Source organism: Cupressus sempervirens, chromosome 1, assembly GCF_028749045.1.
Source record: "Cupressus sempervirens isolate cs-2001-9-10 chromosome 1, ASM2874904v1, whole genome shotgun sequence".
Taxonomy (NCBI): Eukaryota; Viridiplantae; Streptophyta; class Pinopsida; order Cupressales; family Cupressaceae; genus Cupressus; species Cupressus sempervirens.
The window spans coordinates 717,454,276-717,472,812 of NC_143118.1; the positions used below are offsets into that span (position 1 = coordinate 717,454,276).

The 18,537-nt window shown below is 36.9% G+C and overlaps 1 protein-coding gene across 3 annotated transcripts in view; it reads left to right on the top strand.

Annotated features, from left to right (window-relative positions):
• UBP14 (ubiquitin-specific protease 14) overlaps positions 1 to 18,537 on the top strand; it is a 145,868-nt gene that overhangs the window by 55,374 nt on the left and 71,957 nt on the right. For all 3 annotated transcript variants that reach the window (XM_089787971.1, XM_089787979.1, XM_089787988.1), the window contains exon 12: positions 8,532 to 8,612. In XM_089787971.1, the coding sequence (XP_089644097.1) occupies positions 8,532 to 8,612 (81 nt within the window). The remainder of the gene's footprint in view (positions 1 to 8,531; positions 8,613 to 18,537) is intronic.

Sequence of the window (18,537 nt, forward strand, 5' to 3'; positions counted from 1 at the left end):
CCCTGCTGTTGCTGTAGAAAACTTCAGTTATAAAGCCCAACTAGATACAATGATGGTAATACTTATTTCTTGTTTTTACTGTCACCATTCCAAATGCTCTACTCATCTCATGATGTGATTCTCTTTTTGCCATTTATATATTTCCATAGTAACACGGGGACGCGTCCCCCCCCTTTTTGCTCGACGTCTCGGAGACTTCAACGCACCGGAGACTTGGGGACTCCGTCTCCCCGTCCCCAGCGGTGCCACTAGATTCCACCACCTCCACCGAGGATGGGGGACATCCTGCTATTCACTATTTGCAAATTCTACTATTTATGTTTAATGTTCGATGTTCCAATTCAATGCAATGTTTCAAGTATTCACTCTTTTACATCTTTACATCCTATATTGCAATACATATTTTCATAACTAACATTTTTAAATACCATATGCATAGATATATACACCGCTCTTGTCCCCTGCCGCCGTCCCCCCGCCGTCCCCCCGCCGTCCCCAAATTAAGGTCCCTCTGTCCCCCCGTCCCGGAAACTTGTCCCCTCGTTTCGCCGTCCCCCCATCCCCCAGGGTGGTGTAACTATGTAATAAATAATATTTCTGCATTTCCACATATCATAATCGCTGCATATATTGTGGGTGCACATGGAGAAGGCAAAATAAATTTATTCCATCGTCGTGAAGTCCTGTTCAAACATAATCACCATTTATTCAGTGCTGGGCATATTCATTATTTCCATTGACATCAATATGCCCTCTCCAACAATTCCTCCCTATACAATACTCATCGCTGTATATGGTGCATCATCTTCCTTATTACGTGGCTGTTATTTTTACCTCAACTTTATACATTACCATCTTTATTTCTGTATACTCATCAATTACTTATCTTTTAACTTTATACCAATAACGTCACTGTCATATTATGCAGTTACTTTGACATAATCTTTCCTTTCTGTTGACATTGATGAAGGTTTTACTATCAACTTGTCCTTTCTTTGTAAAGTCCTTTGACATCAATGGCAATATGTGCATCAATCTCCCCCATTGTCATTGATGGCTATACTTTATCTTTTCTTCTGGCTCCCCCCTTTCTACATCTTCCCCCTTTGACATCAATGGAAAAGGGATAACCATCAAAACTAGTCATCAAATGCTCCCCTTGTGAAGGCTCTCTCATACTGCGCTGAGAAAGATTCTTCAATGTTCGTGCATGGTTTATTGCTGCCATTACTCTATCTTCCTTTGTGAAGGTTTGTCTTTCAAACTTTGACATTGATGCAATCAACTTTCACTTTTCTTAATGTAATCTTTGAGACATCAATTTGTTTTGAATTATCTTATTTATTTATCCAAGGTTCTAATGAAGGCCCTTATATGTATCTCCCCCTGAACTCATGCTTCCTCTCAACTAGGAGGTGTATGAAATACAAGTTGCACTTGCACTATTTTTCTTTTTCTCCATTAGTTATCTTCTTTTGCCAAACATTTCTAGTTCTTCCCTTTGGATTACTCTTCCTTGAAGTCCACAAGGTTTCATTATTTTCTTTGTCTTTGCCAAGTTTCTTTCTCCATACAAACATAGGTTCTTTTGTTTGATCCTTTGTATAGTTTCTTGTGTACCCTTCGTGTGATTTCACGTTTCCATATATGCAATACTACGCTAAGTGCCCATAGTGATTTCTAGTTCTCCATCCATGAAAGCTTTCATTTTGTGTCTTGTATTCTTTCGCTCTATGGCCAAAGTAATTGCATGAGTAATAATGTCCGTAGAAGTCATGTGGAAGTCTAGTTTTTCTGTTCTTGAGGAGGACAAGCTTTTTTTGATTCTATCGTTCTTTTCTTTTGAAGTTGTGCTTTGTTTTTGTTGAACTTGATCTTGGTTGCTATCACCATCTCTGGTAGGGTTTATCAAAACTTCAACATATCTTTCAAGTTCTTCCTCTTTTGACTAGTATTCAATTTGACAGTGATTTTGTCTAAATCACTTTTCAACATGATGACCTCTTCCTCTAATTTCGCATAATGCACTTTATTAGCATTTACCTTCCTCATCATCTCATCCTGAGCTTGTTTAGCTTCTTCTAGTTCTTCTTTCAAAATTTCAATTACTTTGCTTGATTCTTTTTGGGCTTGATGTAATTCTTGAATTTGTGTTTTCAATTTTGCTTTCTTCTTTTTAAGCTTTCCATTTTCTTTGTAAGCATTATGAAGTTCTTCCATGATATCAACATAATCTTCCTCATTGTAGGCCTCTTCTTCATCTTCTGTACATGTAGTAGATCCTTCTTTGAGTTTTCCATTATCTAAGATTTCTTTAATATCTGATTCATCATCTGCTTCTTCTACCATTTCTTTTCCATCAATTATAAGATCATCCTAGTTCGTCGCATCATCACTTTTTACTGCCATGTGTATTCTAAGTGTTGTGATGTCCCGTAATACAAAGGATCAAAACTGTACGGATATAACTTGTTGGAGGTCTGTATGAATGGTTTAGTAGAAGCTGTACAATATGAATGTGCCTATGTTACAGCTGTACGCTATACAGTGCAAGGAGGGGGCCGTACGTTATTTAGAGTTTGGCCATACGGTGGATAATGGAGACCGTACGGTGTGGTTAGGGATGATTGGCTAGCTGTACAAATGGGGAAGGGAAGCTGTATGATATGCAAAGGCAGGTCGTATGGTGTTGGGAGAATGACCGTAGGTGTTGTGTGAAGTCCGTATAGTGGGAAGAGTGAACTGGTGGGCCGTACGGTGCAGAGACAATCACACAAAGTGTAATAGGGAGTTAGGTGGAAGGTATGGTGAAGGCAATGGTGGTGAATGGAATATGAAGGGAGGTGTACAAAGAATGTCAGAATTGATAATTACTTACAGTCTGCCAAATGAGATATACAACAATCATTGCGAAACATCCCACTTATCAAATCTAGGATATAATTGCAAATAATAGTAGTGCTTCAATTTGCCAAAGCTGAGCCAAACGATACAAACATAATAGAGTGAGGGTTGAATACCACTGAAACCGCACAAGCCATATAGGGAAGATCTTTTACTTCCAAAATTGCGAGGAAAATCCAGAACTCCAATAGGAATTCACAGTACAAAGAAATAATCCAAAATGCATACCTAACAATAACCTGCATGTCATGCTTAAATACCTGATGGGAAAATCTTCTGAGGGTGAACAAAGATAGCCGATGGACACACCTACCTACGAAAATAATTAAAATAAAAATGGGTTCGAGATATATTAAATCAATTAGCCTATTAACAAGGTTTAATTAAATACATTTATTTTATTACAAGGAAATTACAATCCTCTTCCCAAAATTTGCTTGTCCTCAAGCAAATGCAAATCTAGTTGTAGGAAACCTTTTCTAATCAGTTTCTTCAGTTTTGAGTCAGGTACGAAGTAGATCTTACTGCCGAAGTAAATGATGTCATCAATGACTTTGTATCTTTCATCGCATACATAGCCATCCATCAACTGACATGCAAAATTGTTCTTGGAGTACTCGACTAATAGATGGGCTTGCCAATTATGCAAGGAATGGGGTAAGGTGTCAAGTGTCATGTTTTTACTTGTAGCATTTGGGATCAAATCATGTTTAAAAATGACCTCCATCTTCTTGATTGTGACTTCCCTTGATCCTTTATTTTATATTCCTCTTAGTAACACCTTCTTGCCATTCGTCTTGAATGAAAAGTCCATCCTTTCGAAATTTTGGGTGTACTGGTCAATAGTTTCCAACCATTGGATGCCCAATATGATATCAATATCAACCAAATCTATCACAAAGAAATCATCTGTCATGGTATAGTTTCCCATGGAAATTTGTAGCTGTGGGATCACATGAGTGCAAGGTAATGAGGTTCCTCCTGCACCCTTAACCTCCAATCCTTCATGCTCAACTGCGCGCAAGCCTTTACTAGTGACCAAAGATGAATTGATGAAATTGAGTGCGGTGCCACTAGCAATAATGATTGGGACTCGTTTTCCATGAAGTGTGCCACGAACACTAAAGATACCACCTCTAGGCACTGTAGTGAGGGTAGCAATGGAACGCCCTTTTTGTATTAGGGCATTTATTCTCTCCTGCTGGGTAATTTCTTCATCAGTCGCTGCTAGTATTTGTCCTTCGTCGTCATTAGGAATCACCTCAATGTAATGAATCTTTCCCTTCCCAAGGCAACAATGACTAGGTCTCCATGGGTCTTTGCATGTGAAACAGATCTTTTTCCTTCAGAGCTCTTGCCGAGAATCTTCATCAAATTGAGGTTTTTTCTGAATTGGCTCCTTGTCTTTGTCTTCTTGTTGGGATGGTGTTGGTGTGGCTGTGTGAGTTTCTGAGGAAGATGCGGCCATGTCACGCACCTTCATAATAGCTTCGTTGAGTGCACACAGGTTGAACCCTTTGATCTAGCCCCTCAAAGGCTCTCTCAACCCATCCATGAATGACACAATTCGACGTCTTTTCGAGATGTCTTTGACTAATACTTATAGGCTTTGGAACTTAGTGATGTAGTTGTCTACCATACCCATTTGCTTTAGCTGAGCTAGATCTTTGAAGTTTAGCTCAGGATCCTTCCCATCGAAATTGTCAATGAGTCTCTCAGTGAACTCAACATAAGATTTTACTTGGTTGTGATCGAGAGTGACCAATCGCTGATGCCACCATTCTTGCACCACTCCTTCCAGATGGAATGCTGCAAATTTGATTGCTTCAACTTAGGGCATCGGGTTGAGTTGGAAATAGGTGTTTGCCTTTAGAACCCATGCTTGTGCAGTGATGGCTCCAGATCCATCAAGTGGTGATAAGTTTACCTTTCCGATCTTTCTCCTAAGATCATCATTAAAATAACTACAATTTCCTTGGCTTGAATATCTCATTCTTAGATTAACACAATCTCTGTAAGATATATCATCTTTTATATTCAAATTCCTCCAATCTTCCCAAAGTTTTTCTTGCATTTCCTCAAAAGTGGGTTCTCTTTCTTTGCATGGTGCTTCCCTCCTTGGAAGGAAGATGGTTATTGAGGGTTTAAAGTTCGTCCTTCCTGAAACAGAATCGTCGCTATGCCCCTTTTGTTCTCTTGTTGTCTTTCCCTTGGTCAATTTTTGTAGAGTTTCCTGCATAAGCCTTTGGGTTTCATTGATTTGCATTTGGTCTCTGCTTAGCTCTCTTAAAAGATTCATGAGTTCTGTCATAGGATCCTGATGATCTGCCATTCTACCAATAACGTTATTTCACCTTCTCCTTCGAGTATAAACTTGCATTCACTTCCATAGGCGAGTAGGATCAAAAGTGCTGATACCACTATGATGTCCCGTACTACAAAGGATCAAAATTGTACTAATATAACTTGCTAGAGGTCCATACGAATGTCTTAACATAAGCTGTACGGTATGAATGTGCCTATGTTACAGGTGTACGGTATATAGTGCTTGGAGGGGGCTGTACATTATTTAGGGTTTGGCCGTACAATGGATAATGGAGATCGTACGATATGTAGGAATGCAGACTGTACGGTGTGGTGAGGGATGACTGGCCGATCGTACGGATGGGGAAGGGATGCCGTACAGTACGCAAAGGCAGGTCATACGATGTTGGGAGAATGATTGTAGGTGTTGTGTGAAGTCCGTACAGTGGGAAGAGTGAATTGGTGGGCTGTATGGTGCAGAGACAATCCCATAGAGTGTAACAGGGAGTTAGGTGGAAAGTATGTTGAAGGCAATGGTGATGAACGAAATATGAAGGGAGGTGTACAAAGAACGTCAGAATTGATAATTACTTACAGTTTGCCAAATGAGATATGCAACAATTATTAAACACACACAAAACATCCCACTCATTATCAAATCTAGGATATAATTACAAATAATAGTAGCACTTCGATTTGCTAGATTCGAGCCAAACAATACAGACGGGATAGGGTTAGGGTTGAATCCCACCGAAACCGCACGAGCCAAATAGGGAAGATCTTTCACTTCTGAAATGGTGAAGAAATCCATAACTCCAACAGGAATTCGCAGTACAAAGAAATAATCCAAAATGCATACCTAACAACTACCTACATGCTGTGCTTAAATACCCAACGGGAAAAGCTTCCGAGGGTGAACAAAGATAGCTGACGACCACACCTACCTACGAAAACAATAAAAATAAAAATGGGTCCGAGATATATTAAATCAGTTGGCCCATTAACAAGGTCTAATTAAATACATTTATTTTATGATGGGGACATTACAAGTGCCATCTCATGAGATATGTTAGCTTTCATATTCTCGCATGCACTCAATTCTATAATGTCGATGCAATCATCACTATATACAAAGTTGATTTCTTTTCCAAGTAATTCACTATCCATTATCACATCTCTAGTGATTGGTGCATTGTTAATAGTTTTCTTTGTATTTCCTTTCCTCTTATTTCCTTTCGTTTTTCCCATATGTGCTCAATAGATCTATCTTCAAGCTATTTGGCTTTATAGAAGGAATTGACTCTGATAACAATTGAAGAACACACAAGTATACTGTCCTTTCCTCTTATTTCCTTTTGTTTTTCCCATATATGCTCAATAGATCTATCTTCAAGCTATTTGGCTTTATAGAAGGAATTGACTCTGATAACAATTGAAGAACACACAATTATACTGAGAGGGAGGGTGAATCAATATAATAACAACTTTTCCAATATAAAACTTTAATCCAAACAATAACTTCAAATAGTGAAATAAACATTATGCACATAAACACAGTGACACAATGTTTTATGTTGAAATCCAATACGGGAGAAAACCATGACAAATAAATGCTTTTATATAAATTTGTTCTTTTACAATATTTTGTAGGCTCCAACCCCTACGTTTAGGTTCCTTTTGTGAATATATATCAGATATAAATCTACACATATATGTATTTTTCTATTCTGCATCTCTTCTAATATTTTTTCACCCTTATATCATTTTTATTATTATTTATTCTACTTTATTGATATTCTTATACACATTCATATGCTGTTTTTCTTCTGTACTCCTTATTTTAAAATGATCCCTCTTATATTGTATTTCATTTCTTCAATCAAAGGCATATGTATATGCTGATTTATTGAAAAGGACAGACCTTTACAAATGACTCCCCTTCTATCAAAAGCACCTCGTGGTTTTTTTGATATTGAATAAGCTAGATTAATTTTCTTAAACTAATCGTACCTTCCCATTTTTTATTGTAATCATGGCTTTGATTATGAATTATACTTTTGTTAACAGCGCCTTTATTTTTTATTTTTTTAATGCTATCAATAATATGGATATCGAAGAACTTATTTTCTCTGTCAACGCTGTGCAAAGGATTCTGTGTGTGTGTGTGCGCGCGCGTGCGTGCGTGCATATAGCCTCATCTCTGCGGTCGCTGTATAGAACTTCAGTTATAAAGCCCAACTGGATACAATGATGGTAATGCTTATTTCTTGTTTTTACTGCCACCTTTTCCAATACTCTACTTGTCTCGTGACGTGATTGTCTTTTTGCAATTTATGTATTTCTGTGTTTCCGTATATATCATTATCGCTGCATATATTGTGGGTGCACGCGGAGAAGACAAATAATTTATTCCATCATCGTGAAGTCCTGTTTAACCATAATTACCATTTATTCAGTGCTGGGCCTATTTATAATTTCCATTGACATTGAAGTGCGCTTTCCGGCAATTTCTTTGTATACAATACTCATTGCTATATATGGTGTATCATCTTCCTTATTACATGGCTGTTATTTTTCCCTCGACTTTATACATCACCATCTTTATTTCTTTATACTCATCAATTACTTATCTTTCAACTTTATACGAATAATGTCACTGTCATATTATGCGGTTACTTTGACATCATCTTTCATTTCCTTTGACATTGATGAAGGTTATGCTATCAACTTGTCCTTACTTTGTGAAGTCCTTTGACATAAATGACAATATGTCCATCACTTCACTGCTACATTTTGTTGGGAAATATTTCCCCATTGCTTTCTCTTGAATCTTCGTCTGTTATTTAACAGGAAAGTAGAGGCAATGTAAACATGATGAAATTTTTGTGTTGATATGATTGATCCTACATTGACCAATTTTCTGTGGTGAACTTAAGATGATTTGTTTTACTTCAACTTATATCTGCGGTAGCCATTTTATGATTTTGGTTGTGGAACCTTAATATGTATTATGCAAGTAAATAGATTTAAACTCAAAATTGATTTGGTGAGTTGCAATGCACACTTATTTCATTATTATCTTTGGAGCCTGAGAATGAGTTGCGTGCTGTTTTAGACTTGTTTGGTATCTGTGAGATAGTGTAGGAATTAGAATTACACAGATTATATGTCAAGTGATTGGGTGAGATAGTGTAGGAAGTAGAATTACACTGATCATATGCTAAGTAATTGGGTTGTATAGATTGGTTTATTTTATTGATAGATTACCATTTTGATTGCTTTGCAATTAACCTTTCCTTATGTTGAAATTGCTTCATTTGCAGAGGCAAGAAGGCATAGCACCTCGCATGTTTAAGACACTAATAGGTACTGGACACCCAGAGTTTTCAAGCACCAGGCAACAGGTATTTTAGTTTTTAAAGATTTAAATGTGAAATGAAATTCATTTTCTTGTTGAACATATAAATTGTGTATATGAAATTGTGAAATAAAATTCATTTTTGTGTTAAACGTATAAATTGTGTATGATAAAATTCATTTTTGTGTTAAACATATAATTTGTGTATATGAAATTGGAAGATATCTCATGTTGATTACAGTCAAGGTTCTCTTTCTTGGCTTGTAAGTTAAGAAACACGAATTATATGGAGTCTGAATGATTAAATGATAGATCAGAGTGTGTACAAAGAATGAAACTGTACCTTGTGTTGTAATCATTTTCGTGTGCAGGAAGAAATGGATGAGAAATGGCTAGAATTTTCATTGTTACTGTCCTTGATGTTTGGTGGACATTCTACATGTTTATTTTGTTCTTCTATTTTTTTTTCATGCTCATATGGCTACATACCCTTTTTAACTTTTATTTTCAATATAGTAACAATTATTAAAAGATAGATTCTATGTAGGGCTAGAAAATGTGTCCATATATGCTCAAGGGTCTATCTGTCAAGTCCTCTAATTAAGTAATTGACTGTTGCCACTGATACACTCAATTATGCTTGCTGTGATACAAATTAACATTTGTCAATTTTTGTGTTATGTACACCGGAAACTGTACCCTTATTACTAAGTTGCTCAAGAACTGAAAATTTATTTGTCTCTGTGCATTCATGGATTACTGTGTAAGATCCTCTGGTCTATTAATTGGCTATTGCTTTATATATTTTAACATCTGGTTGCTAACTGTTTCCTTATCAATCACCATGCAACCATTTTCCCCCTAGCATAGGGGGGAAAGTTTTGAACTTGGCTCCTAGAGGATAGTATTTTAAACATGCAACTCTGCATGTCTTTGCATAATCAAATAATTATCCTCTTAAGTAAATTGGTGAAGAGAGTTTGTATGAATTAAATACATAATCATCGTCAAAATTAGGGGATATGATTAGTAAATCATTGGATATAACATTCGAATTTCTTTGACAAATGTGTCTGAGTAAAACATAGATAACTTCTTGGTGTAATATCCTATTGGATATTTTATCAGAACTTTCTCACAAACGATTTTCAGAATATAGAAGATAACTTTATCCAGAAAAAAACCAGCAAATGCTCATACAAATTACCCAAGAAAAATTATTGCATAATAAATCAGCATTACAATGACAAACATCAAATATCCAATCTTAATACAGTAACAATAGTCAGATTGGAGAACTATGAAATGCATTTGAACTTCCAATGTGAACTCTGATATGAATTCACCACAACTGATGTTGAACTGGGTTTGTGTCCGATTCACCACGAGAAGCTTGAAGAGGTTGCGTCCTCAGGCTCTGAAAACTGAAAGCTAAAGCTTCCACTTTCTCAAAGAGAAATCTGAAAACAATCTCCAAAATACAAGCATGCTGAAAATGAACTGCCTTATTTCCTTTAATGCAGAAAGATGCGACTCTTCAACTTCCTTCTTGTCTTATTTCTCCTTTCACCTTTTTGCCCACTTTATAATATTAAATCAACCTTTTTATAAAGTTACATTATGCTCTCATAAGCCAATTTTAATATTACATGAGATTGCTTGCCCTCAAGCAATCATGAGTCCGCAAACCAATATCAGGATCTCATATTCATCTGCTAGCATTTGTATGACCCATATTGGTAACTTTGAAGTTAGGATATGTCATGTCGTGTTACTAAAAACAAGAATACAACCCATCTACCACTATGATCCCCGGATCCCATATCAACTTGAGAAATACTACTGCACTAGCTTGTTGTGTTACTTTGAACACAATTATGTCAAGTCTTAGATAGGGAAGCAACTCATCACAATCCACATAGTGCAAAGCGTCCATCTTGTTAACTCCTGGGTCCTGAATCAGCCTGTCTACATGATCTTAGGTATCGAAATAGATATCCATTGAACCAACCTTCTGAATCAACCAACTCAAGTAGATGCCAAACACATCCCCCAACTCATCAGGTCTCGCGCGACCATAACTTGGATCAGCGTCAAGAGTGTCAACAAGGTCATTACTGTGCCTCTGAACTGGAAAGGTAAACATCTGATATGGAATATCCCTTGAGTAAAAATGACTCCACAGATCTATATACAACTCAAGGGTAATCATTGATAATTGAAGATCACATATAGATAAAATCACCAGCTAGTGAATAAATAGCTGGAATCTCATGAAGATGCAGTGATAAATCTCTGGATAAACTATAGAAACCATCAGTTTACATCAAGGACAATTGTGAATTTTCAGCATAACCATAAGTATCATCACTCAAATCAACATCTCCATGAATGAAATGATCACCATCATACTTAGTTTTAGAAGTAGAATCACTCGGTTCATCTTTATCCGAATGATAATGTGAAGGTGTATAGCTGCTGGTATAAAAATCAGAATTCTCATAGTTCACTTCTTGCAGGTCCTTAAGGTCCTCTTTGGCATAATGTGTTTCATATGGATAAGTTGAAGTAACAATACTGTTTTGACCCTCACTCGGGTATGGTTCCTTTCTACCATTTGTATGATTTCCTTGGCTTTCGAATTAAGACCATCTTCCAAGGGAGTAGCTGTCATAGGAACCTGATTTTCAGCTTGATATAAGGTATAGTGTGTCATGCTCAATTTAAGGCAAAGCTCATCTACCTCCTTTCTTGATAGCCATATCTCCCTCTTTGAGCAACTTTAAGTAATTTGATTTCATTTTTTCCAATGCCCTCTTAAAAGTGCGAAGGTATGTACTATTAAATTCGTTCATTATTCCTTCTCCCTTTCAACACTTTTAACTTCGCATAGGGTTTCTTCAATGTTTTTATGGGTGTTATCAAAATGTACCAAGACTACAATGACTATTATCCGATATTTTTATCTTGTCCTCCAAATTATGACAGATAATTTCTATTTGGTCCTTCAAATCAACCCCCATAGTAACTTCATCTTTCTCTAGCTCTTGAACTCTAGACCAGGTGTCCGCTTCGTTGGATGAATTTTCATTTTCAAAATTGTTCTCTGTCTCAAAAAATATTGTCTCTTCAACTTTTATATTGTGGTTTTCAAATAGTTAATCCTCATGGGGAGATTAATTTTCTTTGTTGGAAGTATCTTGTAGATAGACATTCTCATAAAGGTCTTGTCAATAACCACTTCGAATTCACCAAATAAGATGCTAGCATAATCCTTATCATTGTCTATGGCTGGTTCATCTCACGTGTATCATCATGTTGAAGCTGGACTTTGGAGTTGTCAATTTCCTCAATGCTGATCTGCACTTCTTGGGCTGACTCATCGTCCTTGTTGAGTTTTTAAACAATAGGTGAGATCTCATGTTTACCTTTCCAAATGGCTAGTAAATCATATTGTACTTGCTTACATGTATCATCATCCTCGTCTACTATTAATGACCTGATTCTTTTATTGATCTCATAATATCTAGATGATGCCTCCTAAATTTTTTTCAAGAGACATTGAAACAATTGTCGAATCATCTCTTCACAACCAAGGTCCAACACGGGAATGCAAAATCAGGTTTTTGCCATTAGTTGTAGAATCTTTAGCTTCTTACCACAAGTAGGGTCTTTGCCATCATGTAACACACATAGGCTGTCCACAATCAGCTGAAATTCCCTTCTTAATATGTTGTCATTGTAAGGTGTAACTGCTGCTGTGACGCTAAGACATGCATCAACTATCAATCTCACATCTCTCGGATGCTTCATCAACTTGTGTTGCACTAAGGCAACCATTGAGGGCTGCAAAGATAAATTCAACACCCTCCAGTCAAGCTGGTATATCTTGGTTAAACACGAATCCAATTTTTCCAGTTTTGTAAAGACACCCTCCATACATTGCATAGACTCCAATTGCCATCCTATGATGTATGACCCCTTCCCAATTTCGGTTTCTTTCCGCAGGTCTCCTAGCTGATCACCACTGAAGGTGTTATTGAATTCCCTTCAGAACACTATATTTTTCAGATTTTCCATTGTTTTGTTTTGTTGTCATCAAGTCTGATGTATCTATGGTTTCCCTGTTTTTACCAAAAATATACTCTCTATTATTCTGTTAAATCTGGACGATTTATGTACTTACTTCTGAGCCACAATTTCTAATGATAAAAAAGACTTACAATATGCTCTTTGTGATATTCCCTCCAAAGTTTGTCGTTTTAATTCAATTAAGAATGTCTGACATTGCATTAAATGCTTGGTGCGCAAGGCCTGGTTTCGGATTTTCTGAGTTTATTTTTTCTCTCTCTTTAAAACTTTGCAGTGTCTGAGCATTTACATGTGACCAACCACTGCTGCAAATCTGGCTAACCAATGTAATAACCCTTGCATGTACACTGATTTGTCTCAAAGAGACAACATACCTTGAGGGCTGAATTGAATTGCCTTCTTTTGTATGACAAGGCATGCCACTCTTTTCTAAATTATGCTTGATCTTTACTTGACATCTGTATACCAACAACGATTAGGTAGGCAAATGCCTCATATTAATTGCAGCGGCAGCTTTTAATATTTAAGCTGGTAATGATTTCCGTAACTTATTCATTCAATGTAAAATGTTATAATATTAAAGTCCTTCTGATAGCCTATATTTTCACTGTGCTAAAAATGCTGAAAATATATGGTGAAAATGTTATGAAGAGTTTTATGCAACTAGGGTTTCTCATATATTGTTGTCAAGTTTTCTAAAAAAACCTTAACCTAGCAGGTTTGTGCCCTAATCCATTTCGAAATTTTGCCTTAACCTAGGATCATACAAATGTTCTAAGACTTCTGTCTCGTGCTTAACCATTGAAAAGTTTCTTATTCCATGATTGGGTTTGTTTTAGCCCTAGGTTTTGTGTCTAGTGGGAGATCGCAATCAATTTTCAAACTTTCCTTGTCTCTTTACGATCTCACGATCAAAGTCATTAGCGTGGAGTCGTAAGTCTTAGATTTTCAATCTCTCGATGTTACGGTAAGGGGGTTTAGCGCATGTTCGTAAGTGGCAATTCATGGGTCTCCCAATATCACAATATTTAACACAAGTGTAAAGGCGTAGAAGTATTTTACATAGGTTCCGCTCTTACGCTCATGTTGAGAGCATAGCATCGTAAGTGTTTTTCATGAAGATCAGTAGGTGTTACGATCTTACAATGAAAGGAGCAATGTAAAAGCGTAAATTCTTTTCTATGGAGTCCTGACCATACGCATAGATCAGAAGCGGGAGATCTTAAAGTGTAGAGTTTCAAGTCATATGATGTTTATGATCTTATGATGTGGGGCCTAGCGCATAAGTGTAGCAGAATTGAGCACATGTTAATAAAGTCTTATGGGAATATGAAAAGTGACAGATTGTAAGATCGTAAGGTGAGATATAAAGACTCCCGTAGCTAGGAAATAAGGCGAAGCGTAAGTTCGGAAGATGAAATAGGAAGGGTCCCGATGCCATGATAAAGAGTGAAGCTATGATCAGGAGACTAAAGTTAAGCTAAAGTTAGGGCCTTCGGGGTTACAGTAAACAATAAGGGTAACTTATAGCGTATGGTCGGAGGGTTAAGATAGAAGTTAGTAGAAAAGCTTCCGGGGTTACAAAGGGTTTGAATTTCAAATAAAAGGCGTAAGATTGCAAGCCCTAAATATGACATGAAAAATCTTTTTGCTTTCTCTAAATCGGAAAAGGACAGAAAGGTTTCGACCAATAAGGTTTTAAAAATACGATAAAATACTAAGTTGGATAATTAAGTCGACACTCCATGAGGTGATAGAATTACTGAGAATTAAAGCTCGTGCATGTAGGAAACCAATGCAACAAAGAAGTTGATGAAGTACGTAGAGCATAAAAGACACTTTCCAGGCTGAAACAAAGTACCATTTACAAAGCACGAAGAATTTGAGAAGTTACAGAACTTTCAGATCTTATTTGCAGACAAGATGTCAGAAAAGGAGGTAGAAGAGATTCAAGCTAAAGACATGGAAGTTGCAGAAACATCAGCCTCAAAAGGAGGAAAAACTTGACAGAGAAGGCCGAATAAATATGCAGATGAATGGATAAAGCTATTTCCAAAGTCGTGAAATGCCATCTTTTCAAATGATAGTGATTTCAGAGACTTGTACGCATTTTGCAGAGATGCAATTTGTCCTAGTGTCAATGGATACGAGTTATTTAGATATTTTTACAACAACAGGTTTGAGAAGATCCCCATCTGCAACCCATAGAGAAGAAATATGGCAAAGCTACTATTCCTAGAGGTATATGTGGATGTTGATTTGATGAAAGCCCTAATAAAATCATACCATCCAACAACCAAATCATTCCATAGACACAACCAGAGTATTCTGTGTATACTGGATTGTGCTTCGTTCATTGGGGCTTTTGGACTGGAAGGTCAGCTGAGTGTCCCAATTGATATAGATGAGCTTCAAGGAAAGTTCGAAAGAAATGTAGGTTCTTACACTAGAAGAGTGATGATACATCATATCCCTATGGACCTCTAAAGGGTTGGAGATGGGTTGAAGAATTACTTTCAGAAAACTGTGTATGGTGTCCACAAGCTATTGGGAAGTTATGGTTTTGATATGATGTTTGGGTCAATATATATTATAGCTTTGGATGTGTAAGATGCCTTCCATAACGTGGAGTATGATAATGTGGGTTACATCAATGAGAAGATGCAAGGACAGATTGAATTATCACAGAGAGGAGAATTGCTGAATTTGAAATTCCACCATTATTTATTGTTGATGCATCTTATCTTGTACAAAAATGTGGGATACATCAATCCAAATTTCATTGATCAGACATCTGATGAGAATGGAGAGCTGCTAGTACAACTATGGACATAGGTATGGGATAGATACTACCATTACTTTGATTCTGTTTCCTTTTTCAATACTTTCAGTGCAGTGATAATGAAAATGTTAGACCACAATTTCTTTAGGGCCCCTGAAATTCTGAAAAGTTTATTAAGAACATCCCTCTTGCTTGAACATAAGTGATTAAATCACAATTGGGGTGACATCTTCTTGTTCCAAACTTTTTCTCTTATGAGAGTTTATGCATGTCCCCAACCACCTCATGTATTGCCAAAGTATATCCCTCCTAGGCTTGCAATCATCGAATTTCTATGGTAGCTGATAATGGTAGATAGGGAGTACATAGGGCCAAAATTGCACAAGGGCACCTTTTTATGTAGATGTTTCAGGATAGGAGACTTTTCAATTGGGAAAGAATCTCTAGATCAACTTCATGCATTCCTTAGGCATTATAATTTATCTACTGCCCCATATAGAATCTATGATCTAGAAAATTTCATGAGAAATACCTTGAAAGAGATAAGAGGTTATGTGTTGCCTAGTACTAGGGAATTGCCCCTTGAGGATTTAATTACAAACATTGTAGCTAAAGGGGAAGCCACAAAAAGATTAAGAAAATATGCTGACATCCTGAGGGTGGAGAACAAATAAAAGAGGACGTGCCCAAATTTCAAGGGTTTTTACTTAGATGCCCCATACCCCTATAGGCTAAAGGAGATGGTTGATAATTATGATGATATCATGGCATAAATGCTTGAGGAGCCAGTAGGTGAAGAAGGGAGGGTAAACCCTGAGTCCCTTAAGCTTGATGTAGTTTTGGAAGTTGAAGAGGAGGAGCTGACAGCAGTGGCATGGGTAGCCAAGGGTAACAAAAGGCAAAGAGTGGTCCAAGTACCTGATAAGGTGAAATAGAGGACACTATAACTGGTGCCCGGTAAGAGTCAATATTTTGCTGATTTAAGGTAAAATTATTTGCAGGAGAGAGTAATAGCAGCAGAGAATTCTCCGATTGACTTACAGCTGATAGTAGCCAGGTTGAATGATAGGATCATCCAAGCAGAAAAATTCATTGAAGATGATGAATTTTTGAAATTTGTTGAGTTTAAAAGTTTCTTTTACAAAGTGAGTTGGTCCTGAAACTCAAGCTAGGTGAATCTGAGGAGAAGATTCAAGAACTTGTAGATAAATTGTAGGCATATGATCCTGAAAGTGAGAAAATGACTCCTACAGAGGCTAGAGACCTTGTATAAAGGAGTGGAATGCTCTAAGTGCCTGGTTGGGATCTTGAGCAAGCATTCATGCTGGATCAGATCAAAAGACAAGATAATGCAATTTCATGTGAGGCATTTGGTGTTGATGGTTTTCAAAGAGGGTCAGGATTCAACATAGAGTCTAAGTTCTTGGCAATGTGGAGCATGGCACCTGAAACAAACAAGCCAAAGCTAATGGACATTCAAAGCATTGCTCAAGGCAATATGATAGTATGGACTATGCATAACACTTTTGGTACATAAGTCTCTATGGACCTGAAACATTTTTCATTCATGAACGAGGCTAAGGTTGAAGAAATTGAGACCAGGCTAGCCAAGACTTTCCATGATTACATTGACATTAGAAAATTGTATGAAGAGCTCAAAAAGAGATATGTCTATGGGTAGAGAATCAATGAGTTAGAGTTAAAGGCTAAGGAGCAAGAAGCTGAAGTGACATTTTTAAAGGATCAGCTCAAGGCAACATAGTATAAGTCAGGAGTGAGGAACCAACAAAGACTACCCAGGGGACAACAACTTAGACTACAGAACAAGTACAGATTGATCCTGAGCCTAAGGGGATGAGTATTGATGTTGAGGCTCCACAGCAATGTGGTGAAATAAGAACAAATGTTTTAGAAGGTATGACAGGCCACAGGATAGACACTTTGAAGAAGATCTCTCAACAAGCACATAACCTTTTCATTTCTCTGCAAAGTGCTGAGCATATATGCAATGAAGCACTATTATGGCTGTCACCTATTTTTAACCAATGGGGGCCATATATTCAGTTTTTTGAAAGATCAATTTTGTTAATGATAAAGAAGCTCGATCAGCGTGATAAGATTTTTTATGGTAAAGGAAGGTTTGGAGATAGTAAAAGAGTTAATTGATTTCTTTACTGGTAAGTTGCAAATTGTGCAAAGTAAAATGAAGATTTTGATAGGGGGAATTGATTCTTACATCCCACCAATTTTGAATGTTGACAATAAGTTAAAAGACTGGCAGGAATGGTCAAATTCTTTTAACTCGATATTAGCTTTAGGAGGAGTAACAACTACTTTTGATGGTGATACAAATAATGTTGCTTTCAATGATTTGATTGATTCTCTCTTCAAAGTAGAAATTGATATGAACTGGTTTGTAACCGAGTCAAGAGCCATACCAGATGCCAAGTGGAATAAGGCAGTTAGTGATTTGGATGAATTTAGAGGCATTGAATGGCCAACAAAAAGGGAGATTTATGTGTGGAATGCAGTTGGAGTAATTAAGGCTTTGCTCATGGGACGCAGTTAGAAGTCAGACTGACAGGCATATAAGAGGACAAAATAGAGGAAGGACAAGTCATCATAACAGGTTATCTTACTTTTGCATGTGTTTGCCATGGATACACTTGCGAAGAAAACAAGGACTGTACTTGAAGATCTCTTGCCAGCTGTCAATTTTGAAACTGTTTCCCCGCTTCTATCTAAGTACAAAGAATGTTTGTGAAAAATAAAATATCTGAGTTGTCTTTGTATTTTTGTTTTTGAAATCAAATTTTGACTAGTGTCCTCCGATTTGAAGCTTGCTGCAATCCTTGTCTATAAAAGGATTTTGAAGATGTGGAGTGAGGGTCCCATTTTTGTTTTATTTTAATGATAATGCTATTTCGCGGTCGGTTCAAATTCTTATGTTAATTTCATGTTGTTTCAACTTTGTATTTTGAGAATATAGTTGATCATTGAATGACAAATTATGAATTATATTCTGAGTTTTGTATCAGATATGCGTATTGTTTTCAAGAAGATTAATACAAAAGGATATTTCTGAATACCTGTGTCT